Source organism: Mytilus galloprovincialis, chromosome 3 (genome assembly GCF_965363235.1).
Source record: "Mytilus galloprovincialis chromosome 3, xbMytGall1.hap1.1, whole genome shotgun sequence".
Lineage (NCBI taxonomy): Eukaryota > Metazoa > Mollusca > Bivalvia > Mytilida > Mytilidae > Mytilus > Mytilus galloprovincialis.
The window spans coordinates 65,150,510-65,169,818 of record NC_134840.1 but is presented as its reverse complement, the minus strand read 5'-3'; the positions used below and the strand labels follow the sequence as shown (position 1 = coordinate 65,169,818).

Genomic DNA, 19,309 nt, shown 5'->3' with positions numbered 1-19,309 from the left:
TACCACAAACACAAATAGATATCAGAAAAAACCTGTCAGAGAGAAATTAAGCATGCTGTTTTTGCAAAAATATTGAAAAAAGTGAAACAGCTACATTTTGGTCATTTAACCTGAAAAGTGACTTTTTCACAAAATTTCTATCAAATGAAAGTGAAAATCATTTCTTCTCATGTAGTTTGACAAATTAATACCAATAGATCATTCAGAGAAGCTGTTAAAGTAAAAATTCAAAATTTGCTGAAATGCACCTCTTAGGGGCCTAAAACTTGACCAATTCTGATAAAACTTGGCATGATTTAAGGTTGTATATCATAAAACAGTTTACAAAGTTTCAAAGCCATATGATACAAAAAAAATGTGGCATTTAAACACCTGAGTCTAAAGGTCAGGCAACCTTATGGTAATGCCTATCATTTGTACCTAGTGTGGACAAAAGCTTAGCCGTAGAAAATCTTGAATGAACTCATGAACGGAGGTGGTAGAGTCTCCCTACCCTAACTTTAGACATCAATTAAAAACGTTCCATAATTTAACAACCTGGGTCTTCGGGTCCAGGCAACCTTGGGCAATTGCTTATCATTCTTACCTGGTATGGACAAAGGCTAACGGTAGGATTTTTTTATGAATTAAAGAAGGGGGATTGGAAAGTAAGTCTACCCCATTTTTGGAAGTCAATTTATAAAGTTTCATCAATTAAACCACCTGAGTCTTAAGTCAATGCAATGGTTGATGTAACACAGAAGGATGTTATACGCCTTGTATACCACATGTACTCTAGTTGATGTAACACAGGGGGATTTTATACACCTTGTATACCACATGTATCCTGGTTGATGTACCACAGGAGGATGTTTTACTCCTTATAAACCAGATGTACCCTGGTTGATGTAATGCAGGAGGATGTTATACACCTTATATACCACATGTATCCTGGTTGATGTAACACAGGAGGATGTTATGCACCTTATATACCACATGTATCCTGGTCGATGTACCAAAGGAGGATGTTATGCACCATATATACCACATGTATCCTGGTTGATGTAACACCGGAGGATGTTATACACCTAATATACCACATGTACCCTGGTTGATGTAACACAGGAGGATGATATACCACATGTATCCTGGTTGATGTAACACTGGAGGATGTTATACACCTTATATACCACATGTACCCTGGTTGATGTAACACAGGAGGATGTTATACACCTTACATACAACATGTACTCTAGTTGATGTAACACAGGAGGATGTTATACACTTTAAATACCACATGTACCCTGGTTGATGTAACACTGGAGGATGTTATACACCTTACATACAACATGTACCCGGGATGATGTAACACAGGAGGATGTTATACACCTAATATACCACATGTATCCTGGTGGATGTAACACAGGAGGATGTTATACACCTAATATACCACATGTATCCTGGTGGATGTAACACAGGAGGATGTTATACACCTAATATACCACATGTATCCTGGTGGATGTAACACAGGCGGATGTTATACACCTAATATACCACATGTACCCTGGTGGATGTAACACAGGAGGATGTTATACACCTAATATACCACATGTATCCTGGTGGATGTAATACAGGAGGATGTTATACACCTAATATACCACATGTACTCTGGGGGATGTAACACAGGAGGATGTTATACACCTTATATACCACATGCACCCTAGTTTATGCAACACAAGATGATGTTATACACCTTATATACCACATGTATCCTGGAGGATGTTATACACCTTATATACCACATGTACCCCGGTTGATGTAACACAGGAGGATGTTATACACCTAATATACCACATGTACTCTGGTGGATATAACACAGGAGGATCTTATACACCTTATATACCACATGTACCCTAGTTTATGCAACACAGGAGGATGTTATACACCCTATATACCACATGTATCCTGGTGGATGTAACACAGGAGGATGTTATACACCTTATATACCACATGTACCCTGGTTGATGTAACACAGGAGGATGTTATACACCTTAAATACCACATGTACCCTGGTTGATGTAACACAGGAGGATGTTATACACCTTACATACAACATGAACCCGGGTTGATGTAGCACAGGAGGATGTTATACACCTAATATACCACATATATCTTGGTGGATGTAACACAGGAGGATGTTATACACCTAATATACCACATGTACCCTGGGGGATGTAACACAGGAGGATGTTATACACCTTTCATACAACATGTACCCTGGTTGATGTAACACAGGAGGATGTTATACACCTTAAATACGACATGTACCCTGGTTGATGTAACACAGGAGGATGTTATACACCTTAAATACCACATGTACCCTGGTTGATGTAACACAGGAGGATGTTATACACCTTACATACAACATGTACTCTGGCTGATGTAACACAGGAGGATGTTATACACCTTTAATACAACATGTACCCGGGATGATGTAACACAGGAGGATGTTATACACCTAATATACTACATGTATTCTGGTGGATGTAACACAGGAGGATGTTATACACCTAATATACCACATGTATCCTGGTGGATGTAACACAGGAGGATGTTATACACCTAATATACCACATGTATCCTGGTGGATGTAACACAGGAGGATGTTATACACCTAATATACCACATGTACCCTGGTTGATGTAACACAGGAGGATGTTATACACCTAATATACCACATGTATCCTGGTGGATGTAACACAGGAGGATGTTATACACCTAATATACCACATGTTTCCTGGTGGATGTAACACAGGAGGATGTTATACACCTAATATACCACATGTACTCTGGGGGATGTAACACAGGAGGATGTTATACACCTTATATACCACATGCACACTAGTTTATGCAACACAAGAGGATGTTATACACCCTATATACCAGATGTATCCTGGAGGATGTTATACACCTTATATACCACATGTACCCCGGTTGATGTAACACAGGAGGATGTTATGCACCTTATATACCACATGTATCCTGGTCGATGTACTACAGGAAGATGTTATACACCTTATATACCACATGTATCCTGGTCGATGTACCACAGGAGGATGTTATGCACCTTATATACCACATGTATCCTGGTTGATTTAACACTGGAGGATGTTATACACCTAATATACCACATGTACCCTTATTGATGTAACACAGGAGGATGTTATACACCTTATATACCACATGTATCCTGGTTGATGTAACACAGGAGGATGTTATGCACCTTATATACCACATGTATCCTGGTCGATGTACTACAGGAGGATGTTATACACTTATATACCACATGTTTCCTGGTGGATGTAACACAGGAGGATGTTATACACCTTACATACCACATGTATCCTGGTTGATGTAACACTGGAGGATGTTATACACCTAATATACCAGATGTATCCTGGTCGATGTACCACAGGAGGATGTTATGCACCTAATATACCACATGTATCCTGGTTGATGTAACACTGGAGGATGATATACACCTAATATACCACATGTATCCTGGTTGATGTAACACTGGAGGATGTTATACACCTTATATACCACATGTACCCTGGTTGATGTAACACAGGAGGATGTTATACACCTTACATACAACATGTACTCTAGTTGATGTAACACAGGAGGATGTTATACACCTTAAATACCACATGTACCCTAGTTGATGTAACACAGGAGGATGTTATACACCTTATATACCACATGTATCCTGGTTGATGTAACACTGGAGGATGTTATACACCTTACATACAACATGTACCCGGGATGATGTAACACAGGAGGATGTTATACACCTAACATACCACATGTATCCTAGTGGATGTAACACAGGAGGATGTTATACACCTAATATACCACATGTATCCTGGTGGATGTAACACAGGAGGATGTTATACACCTAATATACCACATGTACCCTGGTTGATGTAACACAGGAGGATGTTATACACCTAATATACCACATGTATCCTGGTGGATGTAACACAGGAGGATGTTATACACCTAATATAACACATGTACTCTGGGGGATGTAACACAGGAGGATGTTATACACCTTATATACCACATGCACCCTAGTTTATGCAACACAAGATGATGTTATACACCCTATATACCACATGTATCCTGGAGGATGTTATACACCTTATATACCACATGTACCCTGGTTGATGTAACACAGGAGGATGTTATACACCTTAAATACCACATGTACCCTGGTTGATGTAACACAGGAGGATGTTATACACCTTACATACAACATGTACTCGGGTTGATGTAACACAGGAGGATGTTATACACCTAATATACCACATATATCTTGGTGGATGTAACACAGGAGGATGTTATACACCTAATATACCACATGTACCCAGGGGGATGTAACACAGGAGGATGTTATACACCTTTCATACAACATGTACCCTGGTTAATGTAACACAGGAGGATGTTATACACCTTAAATACCACATGTACCCTGGTTGATGTAACACAGGAGGATGTTATACACCTTAAATACCACATGTACCCTGGTTGATGTAACACAGGAGGATGTTATACACCTTACATACAACATGTACTCTGGTTGATGTAACACAGGAGGATGTTATACACCTTAAATACCACATCTACCCTGGTTGATGTAACACAGGAGGATGTTATACACCTTATATACCACATGTATCCTGGTTGATGTAACACTGGAGGATGTTATACACCTTACATACAACATGTACCGGGGATGATGTAACACAGGAGGATGTTATACACCTTATATACCACATGTATCCTGGTGGATGTAACACAGGAGGATGTTATACACCTAATATACCACATGTTTCCTGATGGATGTAACACAGATGGATGTTATACACCTAATATACCACATGTATCCTGGTGGATGTAACACAGGAGGATGTTATACACCTAATATACCACATGTACCCTGGTTGATGTAACACAGGATGATGTTATACACCTAATATACCACATGTATCCTGGTGGATGTAACACAGGAGGATGTTATACACCTTATATACCACATGTTTCCTGGTGGATGTAACACAGGAGGATGTTATACACCTTACATACAACATGTACCCTGGTTGATGTAACACTGGAGGATGTTATACACCTTATATACCACATGTATCCTGGTGGATGTAACACAGGAGGATGTTATACACCTTATATACTACATGTATCCTGGTTGATGTAACACAGGAGGATGTTATACACCTTACATACAACATGTACCCTGGTTGATGTAACACAGGAGGATGTTATACACCTTATATACCACATGTACCCCGGTTGATGTAACAGGAGGATGTTATACACCTTATATACCACATGTACCCCGGTTGATGTAACACAGGAGGATGTTATACACCTTATATACCACATGTATCCTGGTCGATGTAACACATGAGGATGTTATACACCTTATATACCACATGTACCCTGGTTGATGTAACACAGGAGGATGTTATACACCTTACATACAACATGTACCCTGGTTGATATAACACCAGAGGATGTTATACACCTTATATACCACATGTACCCTGGTGGATGTAACACAGGATTATGTTATACACCTTACATACAACATCAATCCGGGTCGATGTAACACAGGAGGATGTTATACACCTTATATACCACATGTATCCTGGTGGATGTAACACAGGAGGATGTTATACACCTTATATACCACATGTATCCTGGTGGATGTAACACAGGAGGATGTTATACACCTTATATACCACATGTACCCTGGTTGATGTAACACAGGAGGATGTTATACACCTTACATACAACATGTACCCGGGTCGATGTAACACAGGAAGATGTTATACACCTAATATACCACATGTACTCTGGTGGATGTAACACAGGAGAATGTTATACACCTTACATACAACATGTACCCGGGTTGGTGTAACACAAGAGGATGTTATAAAACACTAGAAAATATCCTGTAATCATATAAAGCATCAAAACAAATAAAAACATTGACAACAATAAGGCTGAACTCATCAGATGGATACATCTAACAAAAATCTATGATTATTTCAAGAAAATAATCAATGCATATGAGCATATAATATAAAAAAAAAAAAAAAGATGTGGTATGATTGCCAATTGCCAAGAGACCATGTGACACAGAAATTAACAACTATAGGTCACCGTACGACCTTCAACAATGAGCAAAGCTCATACCGCGTAGTTAGCTATAAAAGGTCCTGAAATGACAAATGTAGAACAATTCAAACGAGAAAACTAACGGCCTAATTTATGTATAACTAGAGGCTCCCAAGAGCCTGTGTCGCTCACCTTGGTCTATGTGCATATTAAACAATGGACACAGATAAATTCATGACAAAATTGTGTTTTGGTGATGGTGATGTTTTTGTAGATTTTTCTTTACTGAACATTCTTGTTGCTACAATTATCTCTATCTATAATGAACTTGGCACAGTAATTACAGTGGAAAACATTTTCTAAAAATTTACAAAAATTGATTAAAATTGACTATAAAGGGCAATAACTCCTTAAGGGGTCAATTGACAATTTTGGTCATGTTAATTTATTTGTAGATCTTACTTTGCTGAACATTATTGCTCTTTACAGTTTATCTCTATCTATAATAATATTCAAGATAATAACCAAAATCTGCAAAATTTCCTTAAAACTACTAATTCAGGGGCAGCAACCCAACAACAGGTTGTCCAATTTGCCTGAAAATTTCAGGACAGATAAATCTTGACCTGATAAACAATTTTACCCATTGATAGATTTGCTCTAAATGCTTTGGTTTTAGAGTTATAAGCCAAAATCTACATGTTACCCCTATGTTCTATTTTTAGCCATGGCGGCCATCTTGGTTGGTTGGCAGGATCACGCCACACATTTTTTTAACAAGATACCCCAATGATGATTGTGGCCAAGTTTGGATTAATTTGGCCCAGTAGTTTCAGAGGAGAAGTTTTTTGTAAACACATGAAACAATTACAAAAACTTAAGAAAAATGGTTAAAAATTGCCTATTAACGGCAATAACTCCTTAAGGGGTCAACTGACAATTTTGGTGATGTTGACTTATTTGTAGATCTTATTTTGCTGAACATTATTACTGTTTTTAGATAAATCTTGACTTGATAAAAAATATTAATCCATGTCAGATTTGCTCTAAATGCTTTCGTTTCAGAGTTATAAGCCAAAATCTTCATTTAACCCCTATGTTCTATTTTTAGCCATAGAGGCCATCTTGGTTTTTGACCGGGTCACTGAACACAATTTTTAAACTAGTTACCCCAATGATGATTGTGGTCAAGTTTGGTTAAATTTGGCCCATTAGTTTCAGAGGAGAAGATTTTTGTAAAAGTTAACGACGACAGACGACGGACCAGGGACACCAAGTGATGAGAAAAGCTCACTTGGCCCTTTGGGCCAGGTGAGCTAAAAATAGATGTTTCTCATTGCTTTTAACCGTATAAGAATGATTTTATGTGCATCGAATTATTAATCAAACGATTTACCGTAGTTTCACTCACATTGTTGAAATTCTTTTTCTTTAACTAACGAGTACACGTACAATGCATGTGTTGTCAATCTCTAGCTAGGGGTTAAATTGAAGTTCACATGAATACAGATTTAAAGAGGTCGACTCATTCACTTGCAAGTGAATAACTAATTATCAATGTTTCTTAGCGCAATTTGACAAAATTGAACCTTTTTGGCTGCAAAAAGCGTATTGTTATTTCACTATTTCACTTTCATTATTGATTGAACAAAAAATTTTTTTATAAATACAAATACAAAAACCATGAAAGAGGATCAACATTGATACATAAGGTTTTAACAAGTGAATTAAAATGTAAGTTACAGATGGCATCACCTTGCCAAAATTTAACAATGAACACAAATAGAAAACATTTACATCATTCGATTGTCAAGTCTAAAAATAAACACTGTACTTCAGAATCATAAAATTTACTAATTGTTAATATACTGCATCAACATAATAGTATATACTGGTCATATATATATATATGTTATGTACAAGTTATCATTTTGTACAAATTATAATTAGTACAAAAATATTGTACAAATTATAATTTGTATTTTGACTTTGTACGAATTGTAATTTGTACAAAAAGTGCTTGTACAAATTACAATTTGTACAAAATAGGACAAAAATTCACTTGTATATAAAACAGGTCGTTATTGATTTGAGAGTCAAAAGATGGTTTGCAATACCTGATTCCATAAATCACTATATCACCTGCTCTAACAAATGATAAAGAACTACTTTTGAATTATGTAACTTAGGTTTACTTTCAGGTCATTTAGTATGTAGCAATTCAATAATGTGTATCAATGCTTTTTTCGCCAAAATCCGTATAAAAAATTATTGTACAAGTTATTTATCATAAACGTCTTTTTCTTAAAAAAAAATATCATTCAATAGTACTGCTTGATTAGTTCTTATCGTTATTTTGAGGTATTTTTTTTTATTTAGAAACTTTGCAAACAATTACGGGGTATATTTGTAAAATTTCATATTTCATATTGTTGAAAAAAAACAATGATAAAAAAAGGCAAAACAACAACTGACATATTCCTGACTTTAGCATAGTCATATTCCTAACCAAACAGGGTGTTTAATCTTCTGGGATATTTATTTTGTCTAAAAGTCTGACTGAAGCAACTAAATACACATGTTTATTCACAGCAACGGTTCCTGAGCTTCAACGCTCGCTATATGAAACAGTTAAAATGCCTGTAAAAAATTTCAAAGATCAACCTGCCTTTTGTAGTAAGTGTTGTGTATAAACGGTGTATTATGTTAATAAGGTTTAGTGTGTTGTCAGTTAATTACAATTCTATTGTGTGAATCATTGCAATTTTCACCAAAATTCGTATTTAAAACTGTTGTACAACATGTACAAGTTATAAGTGAATTTTGGTCAAATTTTGTACAAATTATAATTTAAACAAAATGATAACTTGTACACAACATATACACTCAATAGATAGACCATCTTACATCATAGTACTATCTTACTACACCATAAAAACCAATTATACCAAGCATGTTTCATTAGATAGACCATCTAACATTTCTGTTTTGTTTTATTAATCATTCCTAATGGGCTTTGCACATTATTTTTTCTAAGTGTTATATTTTTTAAATTCTATTTCAAACTTAATTTTCTTTTTCAATTAGAGCATTCATTTTTTTGCATACACAAGTCCAAGTTCACTTTATTTCATTCTTCTAAATAATCAAAATTTGTATTCATTGAAATGTATACTAAAGTAACTCAACAGTATAACCAAAATCATACATAAAATAGTGTAAATATACTATAATGTTGCAAAGCATAAGCCAATAAATACAGAATAAAGGACTCTTTGTTTTTGATACTGACTTTATCACTGTGTTATATCAGGTGAGCCCGAACCTGAAATTTCACAGTGATAAAGTTAGTATCAAAAACCAAAAGGTCCTTTATTCTGTTTATCGGTAATTACGAAAAAATAAAAATATTTACAATAAAAAAGCAAATAACAAACGAACTATATTGCGTCGAATTACAGCGATTCATACTTGACGTCACAGGCTGCATTATGTCATTTGAAATTTGGTCACAGTGTAGTAATCATAGCGTTCTTTGCACAAAATATTGAAAATGAAATATTGCATGTGTTTTATTAATTTTGTTTTGGACACTGTAACAATTCCAAATATAAGCGGTTAGTCATATTATTTCTATTTTGTCACAAAGCACAGAATGATAGTGATACGATATGAGACATCAGATTAGTTATTGTTTTAGAATTTCAACTTCAAGCTCAATTTTTTTTTATCAATCTTTGGCTTATGGACAATGATGGATAACATTTATCTTGTCTGATATTATACGCTCAGCGTTCATCCTGACAACAACCACATTGATTTCAAATCATTTTTGGAAAGCACTGTGTAATTTAGTCCAAACAATTATGACATCTTGAAAGACTATTATATCGTCGCTGGGCTTCCAAAATGTTGTTAATGACTTTTTTGGCTAAAAATACTTTTTGACACAAATGGTCTGGGCAGGAGAAAATCTTTGGTATTACAAAATAGCAAACAGTTAGACCAATCAAAACGTTTGAAATAAGACATATTACAAAATTGCCAATGTCAGTTGTTTGTAAAGTTTGCTTCCAAAATGTTATATGAAAATTTGAAAATCATTGTATAACGGCTTTGGGAATTAAATAATTGTACACTTCTTTATTTCTGTGAAAATAATTTAAGTTCTTTGATAATCCAGAAATGTCTCAGTTTTCATTTCACTGTTATTTACAAAAATGTTCAAGTTCGCATACAATATTTTGGAAGCATTCATTTTGTCAAAATTTTCCAGGGGCAGCAACCTAACAACCAGTTGTCCAATTCATCTGAAAATTTCAGGGCATATAGATTTTTACTTGATAAACAAGTTGTCCCCTTGTAAGATTTGCTTTGAATGCTTTGGTTTCAAAGTTATAAGCCAAAATCTACATTTTACCCCCATGTTCTATTTTTAGCTATGGCAGCCATCTTGGTTGGTTGGCTGGGCCACGACACACATTTTTTAAACTATATACCCTAATAATGATTGTGGCTACGTTCGGTTTAATTTGACCCAGTAGTTTCAGAGGAGAAGATTTTTGTAAAAGATTGACTTTGGCAAATTGTTTGATCATGTTGATTAATCCCTGAGCATTGGAATGAGTTACATGAGTTAGTTTATTGCATTTTTCTGTTGCACAGAATATTGACTAAATCTATTCTGTTATAAGGTTTCGTCACACACTTTCTTGGCTACTCATTGAAACAGTGTCTACAGAATTTCCATGCTGGCAAGAACTATTGTTATTATTTCCATGTAAACTAAGTTTCTCAACTGGCAACTGTGGAGTTGCTAACCATGAATGATTTAAAATGTCTTCAAAAGATGGCCTATCTGATGGACGAATTGCTAAACACTTTTTTATTAAGTCTTTAACATCATGTGATAATCTTCCCCTAAATGATACTTCTGCTTTCATGATTTGTTCATCTTGTTCAAATGGAATATCTCCACAAACTAAGTCAAATAATAAAATTCCCAGTGACCACACTGTTGCTGATTTACCATGGTACCGATGGTGTTTTATCCATTCAGGAGGACTGTACACTCTTGTACCTTAAAAATAAAGATATGACAATTAAGAATAACTTTTCTAATGCATTTCTATACAGAATTAACAATTAAAATTAAGCTTTAACTTTTTTAATGCATTTCTATACAGAATTTAAGTTTTATATGTATTTTTAGTCTCAATTTTTGTCATCAATCAACTGAATTCTTACTGCCTAAAATGAAGTGATGTGTGAAGTGTTCATGTCACAACTCATTCATAAGAAAGCCTGACAGATGATCAATTTATAATATATTAATACCCTTAAAGTAATTTGTGTTAGTAAAATTTACTAATAACCCCATTTATTCATATCTAATAAGCCAAAGTATTGATTTAAAAAACTGGGGTAAATGTTTTGACATGCATGACTGTTCACAGGTATGCAAGGAGTTCTTGTGAACCAACTTAAAATGTCCCACATAATCAATTCTACAGTTGACTTGTTACAAATTATAAAAGCATTTAATAATAGGTTGATAGCAACCAGTCATATTTTTTTGGCTAATGCTACCAATACATGTATAATAACCCAATATCATAACTTGTTATGCACTGTAATTTAAACCTAGTTATTAACTTTGTGTAAACAATGTATGCTATGTATGTTTCCCTACTGAATGTATGAATCATTGCCAAGTTATGCTGAGACACATGTGTAATCATTTATGCTGATATTTTCAGCAGCAGCAACTGTGTAATTGATATGTTTTGCTAGCAGGGGTCGAATTTAAGCTTTTTTGTGTACTGGCCAGCTGGACCAGTGGACTGAAAATCAACTGGTCCGGCTCCAAATCTACTGGTCCTGCAAAAATGACATGCAAAATTGAGTGCTGGTATCTATGATGAGTTTATTTTTTGACAACTTTATCAACTGAAATACATACGGTAGTATCCCCCATAATTGATGTCACAGGTAAATTCTTTTGTAAACAAACCGAGATTGCAAAGCAATCAGAGATTTTTCAGGGCTTTCCATTGAAGCCGGTAGCCGCAGAAATCCGCCGTTTACGGTGGCTTCAAGTGCCGGCTATTTCACTGACAAAAATATAAATTCAAAAAGAAAAAACTATCTTTTTCAAATGTTTACAGGCAGTCGAGAGACGTATTGTCGTAAAGTCGTGGTCACGATAAACAAGGATGAAAAGTCAGTGTTTACCTTGGGCTAAATATAGTTCACATGAATTCAGGTCACTGATTGGTTGTCTATTTAAAGTCAGAATGCATCGTTTCTTTTCAAAGACAACAAGAGAGACGTTCCGGTGGCCATTGAAGGATAACAATAGAGATGTTCCGATGGTCATTAACTCGTTGGCTTTTTTTGGCTTTTAAAACCACAGGCGCTTGGGTGTATGATACAGATTTTTTTTTTTTTTTTTTTTTTGCTGATTAAAATATTCAATTTTCTATATACTCGACCTCAAATAAATAACATTTCCAAATGATTTACTAACCGACTTATTGAATAGTTTACAAAAAAAAAGAGAAAATCAGGGGATATATCAATTTTCTGTCAATGCTTGAGAAATAATTGTATGGTTTAAATACGCGTATTACAGTCTTTAGAGAGAAAAAGGGGGGGGGGGGGGGGGGGGGGGGGGGGTCATTTGTAACAAACCGGATTATTATATGAATAAATCTCCTTTAAAAGTAAATGAGTTTTAAGCATGAAAATTTAAAAAAATAACATAAAAAAAATGAAATTTCTTTGAGATTTTTTTTTCTTTCTTTAATTTCATACATAAAAAATGGTCATTTGAAAGATGAAATTAGGTGCCAGGAGATTGCGAGAATGCAGGATTTTGCTCTATTTATACCAGAGCTTCTGGGGGCCTTGAGCGGCCCCCAAACCCCCTGCCATAAGGCACCAAGCTTACAGCTTGGTGGGCGTCTGGCTTCGCCGAACGCATGTTACAGCCACCTATAATTTTAATTCAGCCTTCTACTTCAATTTCAATGGAAAGCCCTGATCAGAGATTTTTATCGGCAAATTTCTACTGGTCCGCCGGAACCACCAGCTGACACAATCTACTGGTCCGACGCAAATTCTACTGGTCTAGGACCATCGGACCAGCGCTAATTTCGACCCCTGTTTGCCAGCCAATGTAAAGCATTCTTAGCATCTCCCATATTGAGCATGTTGAGATCAATTAAAATGTGTAGGTGGATGAACTTTAGTATTAAATCAAATACTCAATATTCCTATAACACTACAACAAAATGCAATCTATTAAAGATGCTCACCATCAAAGGTCACATAAACTGTATCTTTGAGCAATGTACCAGATCCAAAGTCAATTATTTTCAGTTCACCAGTTTTCAAATCCACTAAAATATTTTCATCTTTAATGTCTAGGTGTACAACACCTGATCTATGAACACTATAAAGAGTTTCTACAATTTGTCTAAAGAACACTTTGCTGGTTTCTTCATTTACAGCGCCCTTTTCTGTGATATAGTCAAATAAGTCTTGAACATGCTCTGGTCGTTCCATCACTATAACATAACTGTGAGCACTATTGTTTTTCACTTCATACCAATCTAACATTTTAATACATCCAGAAACATGAGAAACTTTTTTCAAGAGAATAATTTCCATTGGTATATTATGTCCATTATGAAGTCCCCATTCAGTCACTTTAATTTTGTTGATTAATTTAACTGCAACCTGAAAGAGATATATGGACCATAATTTGCTATTGGGCTCGTTTCCTATAACGATAGAAAAGTGATAAAAATGTGTATTTCTGTAAGAAAAGTTGTAACTACATCTAAAGATGCCTTTATTTTTATCAACATACAAGTGTATGCTACTCTTCCCTAGAAAAAAAATTGAAATTAACAAATTTCAAAGATTATACGACCGTATTTTTATACATCCAGAAACATGAGAAACTTTTTTCAAGAGAATAATTTCCATTGGTATATTATGTCCATTATGAAGTCCCCATTCAGTCACTTTAATTTTGTTGATTAATTTAACTGCAACCTGAAAGAGATATATGGACCATAATTTGCTATTGGGCTCGTTTCCTATAACGATAGAAAAGTGATAAAAATGTGTATTTCTGTAAGAAAAGTTGTAACTACATCTAAAGATGCCTTTATTTTTATCAACATACAAGTGTATGCTACTCTTCCCTAGAAAAAAAATTGAAATTAACAAATTTCAAAGATTATACGACCGTATTTTTGTGTCGCTTCTCGTGTTACTTTTCGCTTCCGAAGTGCATAATGCTGACTGATTTATAGATAATCGCCACCGGCAAATTCGTAACTTTTGCTTTCAAATAATAAAGAACATCGACCAATAAGAATAGTCAGAAGAAAATGCCGAGAACTATAAGTATTTCTGTAGCAGGTGTAAGAACACTGGCATTACTTTCATTTCCGATTTCGTAACGCAAATTTTAGATGATGTAATCTGCTTTGTTGTAACAGAATTCTTTATATCAATATGCAAATATGAACTCTCGCGAGATGTTCAAACAGGTAAATCAGAGATGATTTTCATTCTAGTTTTGTTCTTCGTAATAATTAAGTTAGAAAATGACGTTATTGTTATGCGTTACATTTCACACGAAACAAAAGTCCAGTTATTTCCTTTTTTTTATTAAAATTGTTTTTGTCGTTAAGTTCTAATCATTTCCGGACATAGGTGAAACATGTGACTAACATGTGATCACGCCCTTATGGCCGGATATACGAAATACTAGGTCTAAACATTGTTTTTGTTTCCAACGGGATGTTAGCAAACATAATCTGTAGACTTGTTTCGTCTTGTATCAAAAAGGAAAATACAATTTTCAAAGAGATTGCACCGGGGGTCTATTATTTTTCCTATGTGCATAATGTTACATACGATCTTGTGTGAAAATAAATGCCCAATGACTTGACAAAATCGATTTCAGATTTGACCATGTTATACCACACTTCGTTTCCGGATAACGATGTAAAGGGTCCTTGAAAAATTCAATCGAAATTATGTCTCTTATCATTGTGCCGATGCTCGTTGGATTGATTTTGCTTCAGCAGTAAATATTACTGGATATTTTAGGTGAATTAAGATAATTTAATAAAAAATACATGTTAATATACCGTTACACTTGGAATGTACAAATTTGGTATCTTTGTCACAATTTTTAATTATTTTTTTTTATTCATGTTCTGCAAACACTTTTCAGAAATGCAATAAACTTGTCAAAGGAGAAGTAAACTTTTACCATGCATGACTTGAAAGGAAGTACTTTATTGATTTTAGCCCACTAAAGTAGGTTAAAATGTGGAAACCATGTAGATGGTGTACAGGTCACAAATATCACATGGTGCCTATTTTAAAGATTTTAATTCCAAGTTCAAAGTTTTTTTCTTTACTGAATTTAAAGAATTTTACATTGCCAATGATTTGGAATAAATTGTATATAACTGGAATTTCAAGACCAAATATAAATACATTTTTTTGGCTAAAACATCAAGATACAACGATTATGGTATCCTGTAGTGTATCAATGAAGAAAATATGGAAATTTCTGAATAAATTGTACTAATTGTTTTCAAAACAAACACATATTTAGGAGTTTTATAATACAGTTACATTTTAGATGGATTTTAAGAAAAAGTATACTGTTCGGATTATTTTAAGCAGATTTTGCAATAAAATAAAACTAAAAAAATGCTTTCGGTTTCTTATGGTTTCCTGTCGCGTTTAAAAAAAACTTTAATCTAACATCGAAAATAGATTTTAAATATAAACATGAAGCAAGTAACACTAGTAATGGTGTTCATTTATGTCTTTTGAAATATATTGTGCAAAATAAAGAAAATAAAGATTGGTTTCCTGTCACGTAAACGGTGAATCAAAATGTATTAATTTTTTCTTGAAAAACTCAATTGTTCCATTAATACTATTCTAACACCAACACAACCCACAGAATAAAAGTTAAAGTTTTAGAACTTATAAAAAATGATAAAAAAAAGAAACCAAAGACCGAATACCAAATTATGGTCCATATATATATCAAATCTGTTAACAACAATACAATGTTTTCATTTTTCAAATATAAACATTTTAAGTAATGTGTTTTATATTTTCATTTCTATTAATTTTTAACAAAGAGGATATATATGTCTAAGAAACAAATGTTTTCTACTATGAAATTTGTTGTAAAAGTTAAAAAGTTAAAAACAAAATTCTTTATTTTATACTTACAGGTAGACCATCACTTTTCCTTGTGCCTCCATAAACTGTTCCAAAACCACCACTTCCCAACTGTGCACCAACATGATATGTTTTATTGAGCTCTTTTTTTCCTTTTACTGAAAAAAAACAAGAGAGACATATAAAAATATGAGTCTAACATAATGCATAAACAACAAAGTAACGTGGAATCAAGTAAAGATGTAATGTACTAACTCGCCATATTTCACTTCAATTTAGAAAAGTAAAATCAAACTTACTTTGCTTTTTCTTCCCAACATGATGATATTTGAATATATCACTTATTTATCATTCAATATAGCCTTAAAGTACTAGGTATTCACTAAGCAAATCTCAAAAAGACATCCCTGTTGACACGACAGAATATACAAATGTTATGAGTTTCTGAAGTTGTGTGTATAGTATAAATGTTAACTATCAATGTGCTATAATCAGGACACAATTCATGCGCTAAGGCACATCCCACTTGGAGAGATGCCAGATTTGTGTTTTGAAAAAGTCTGTTGAAATATTTAATAATTTATATGATGACAATTTCTTACAAAATGCTGAATTTACTATCCCGAGCTTTGAAAAATATTATAAGCGAGGTGTAAGTAATATAAAATTGAATGCAGACAGAGAACTATATTGCGTTGTAGTGATTTGTCTGATTGAATATGTTATAAATCTGTCCGGCTGCCAAATAATAGCTTGCCGCTATTTTTTTACCTACTGTAATATTGATATTTATAGACTATCGTTGATCATCTCAACGAGATTGATTTTCTCGCTTGAGCCGGGACGGCAATCGAGTTGAGATGACCAATGATAATCTGTTTATCGCTATTTTACCTGTGACGACGTTGTCAATAATAATAATAATAATAATAATAAATTCTTTATTTAAAGAGGGTAAACTCAGTTAGTTACAATAAACTAATCTTCCCTGAGGCCCTCACATACAAATTACAATACAATCAAAACAGATATTTACACATAGTTAATTTACACTCATGTAGTTCAATGCATTGTTAAGAACATAAGATATAATGCTGTTTAAGATGTATACATGTAGTCAAAAAATCAAATGAAAATAATAAAAAATAAAAAAATATACAAATACATTGTAGCAAACATTTCTTATCAGGGTTGTGTTAGGTACTTCTTGATACTTTGCTTAAAAGTAAGTGTTTTGAGCTTTACGCATTGTGTGTGGTAGTCCATTCCATAATACTGATCCAGAATAAGCAAAGGATTTCTTAAATAGTTCAGCTTTTGGCTTAGGAACTATCAGATTACCTTGAGTGACACCTCTTAAGGAGTAAGGATTATTATCTGATTTCAGTTTAAACTTTTGAACTAGGTACATTGGTGCTTCCATACGCATACATTTATATAGAAGTAAATATTTGTGGTATTTCATTCTATTGTCAACTGTCATCCACCCAAGTTTTTAAGGGGGCTGAGGGGGATAAAGGATCTGCATCTAGAATCAATCTTGCTGCCCTTTTTTGGAGTTTTAAAATTATTGTTATCCCTTCATTTTTACATTCACCCCAAATAATACAGCAGTAGTCAATTAAGGGAAGAATATACCCATTGTAATATGTTTTCCTTGCATTTATATCTAAAAATTTCTTTATTTTTAATTTCATGTCAATTGCGTTAGCAATGCCACGTGCCTGCTTAGTATGATATGAAAAATTATCACAAAAAAAGATCAAAGGAAAAATGCACAAAATAGCATTAAATGTCTTTATATGAGGTAGTTTTTGATAATTCATATACTAGAAGAGAAAACAAAACACATAATAGCATAAATTTGATTTATTTTTCTCTTTTATCACTACAAGCTAAAAAACAAAAGTACAAAATTTCATAACAAAAGCATAGTATTCCACTTTTTATCACAACTTTGTAACCACATAAGATTTTATATTGCAACAACCAGTAAAAGAAAGATAAATAAATTGTCTATAACACTGAACCAATAATGTCGTTTATATTAAGTTCACTTATTAACTATCAATTGATAAAAACAGCGCAATTTAAGTTGTTAAAAAATTGAAAACAAAATGTTTAATAATTTAATGTGTGGGAAGTTAATTTATGTGTCAGTAGATGTTTCCTGGATAGTTGTGTCATCGACAACATGTAAATATTTTATATGTAGTAGGTATATAAATATCAACCACACAATAATCGCTTTTTTCCTTTTTCAGTGTTCATCAAAGAGATATATGCCATAACTAAGTAATAGGTTGTCTATCAATAATATCACTAACCTGATGACATTATAATCATGATAATAGTCTCATCACTTGCTATCAATGTTAACATCCTAAAATAAAAAAAATCTTCAATTCATAGCAACTCAATAAAATTTTCTTTTGTATTTTTATCAGTTAATTAAAAATAAAAAGAATTGTCTTCTTCATGTTCTTATTTGACATGTTTGATCCACATTATGGTATTACAAACAAATATGAATTTCACAAGAATCAAAGTTTAAAATTAGCAAGTTGTATTTAAAATTACGTAAACATATTCATGAAACTTTATGACATTTATAAAATCATGCACATTTTTACAGTGTTCTCCACAAAAGATGCATTTAGCATCAAGGTATTATGGAAACTGGAAATGCTATCTTGCTTAAAAATTATATCATCATCCAAAACATAATCCATAAGAAAACCATTTCAGATAGTGTCACATAAAGGCCTGGGGAGAACACTATAAATTATTTGCTATACATTTTGTAATTTGTTGGTTATACTATTGTTGACAATTATGACATAACCAAAATCGCTATTAAAATGGGATGTAAAAAATTAACAACACACATTAAAAA

At 33.5% G+C, this 19,309-nt stretch overlaps 1 protein-coding gene and 1 long non-coding RNA gene across 2 annotated transcripts in view; one reads left to right on the top strand and one right to left on the bottom strand.

The window, feature by feature from the left end:
* LOC143068653 (uncharacterized) overlaps nt 1–19,309 on the top strand; it is a 511,029-nt gene that overhangs the window by 156,284 nt on the left and 335,436 nt on the right. The window lies entirely within an intron of this gene.
* Nucleotides 9,735–19,069, bottom strand: LOC143068648 (serine/threonine-protein kinase pim-3-like). Its single transcript, XM_076242871.1, has 4 exons — nt 18,741–19,069; nt 16,465–16,571; nt 13,500–13,923; nt 9,735–11,260 (listed from the first exon to the last, which is right to left on the bottom strand). The coding sequence occupies exons 1-4, from the start codon at nt 18,793–18,795 to the stop codon at nt 10,881–10,883; spliced, it is 966 nt and encodes a 321-aa protein (XP_076098986.1). The 5' UTR covers nt 18,796–19,069; the 3' UTR covers nt 9,735–10,880.

What these genes read in the sequence shown, in the direction of transcription:
- LOC143068648 (XM_076242871.1), bottom strand. Translation starts at nt 18,795, where the DNA reads ATGTTAACATTGATAGCAAGTGATGAGACTATTATCATGATTATAATG. An exon ending in CATGATTATAATGTCATCAG is followed by an intron (nt 16,572 to 18,740) that starts GTTAGTGATATT and finishes GTTTTTTTTCAG; the next exon opens with TAAAAGGAAAAAAAGAGCTC. An exon ending in GGAAAAGTGATGGTCTACCT is followed by an intron (nt 13,924 to 16,464) that starts GTAAGTATAAAA and finishes TATCTCTTTCAG; the next exon opens with GTTGCAGTTAAATTAATCAA.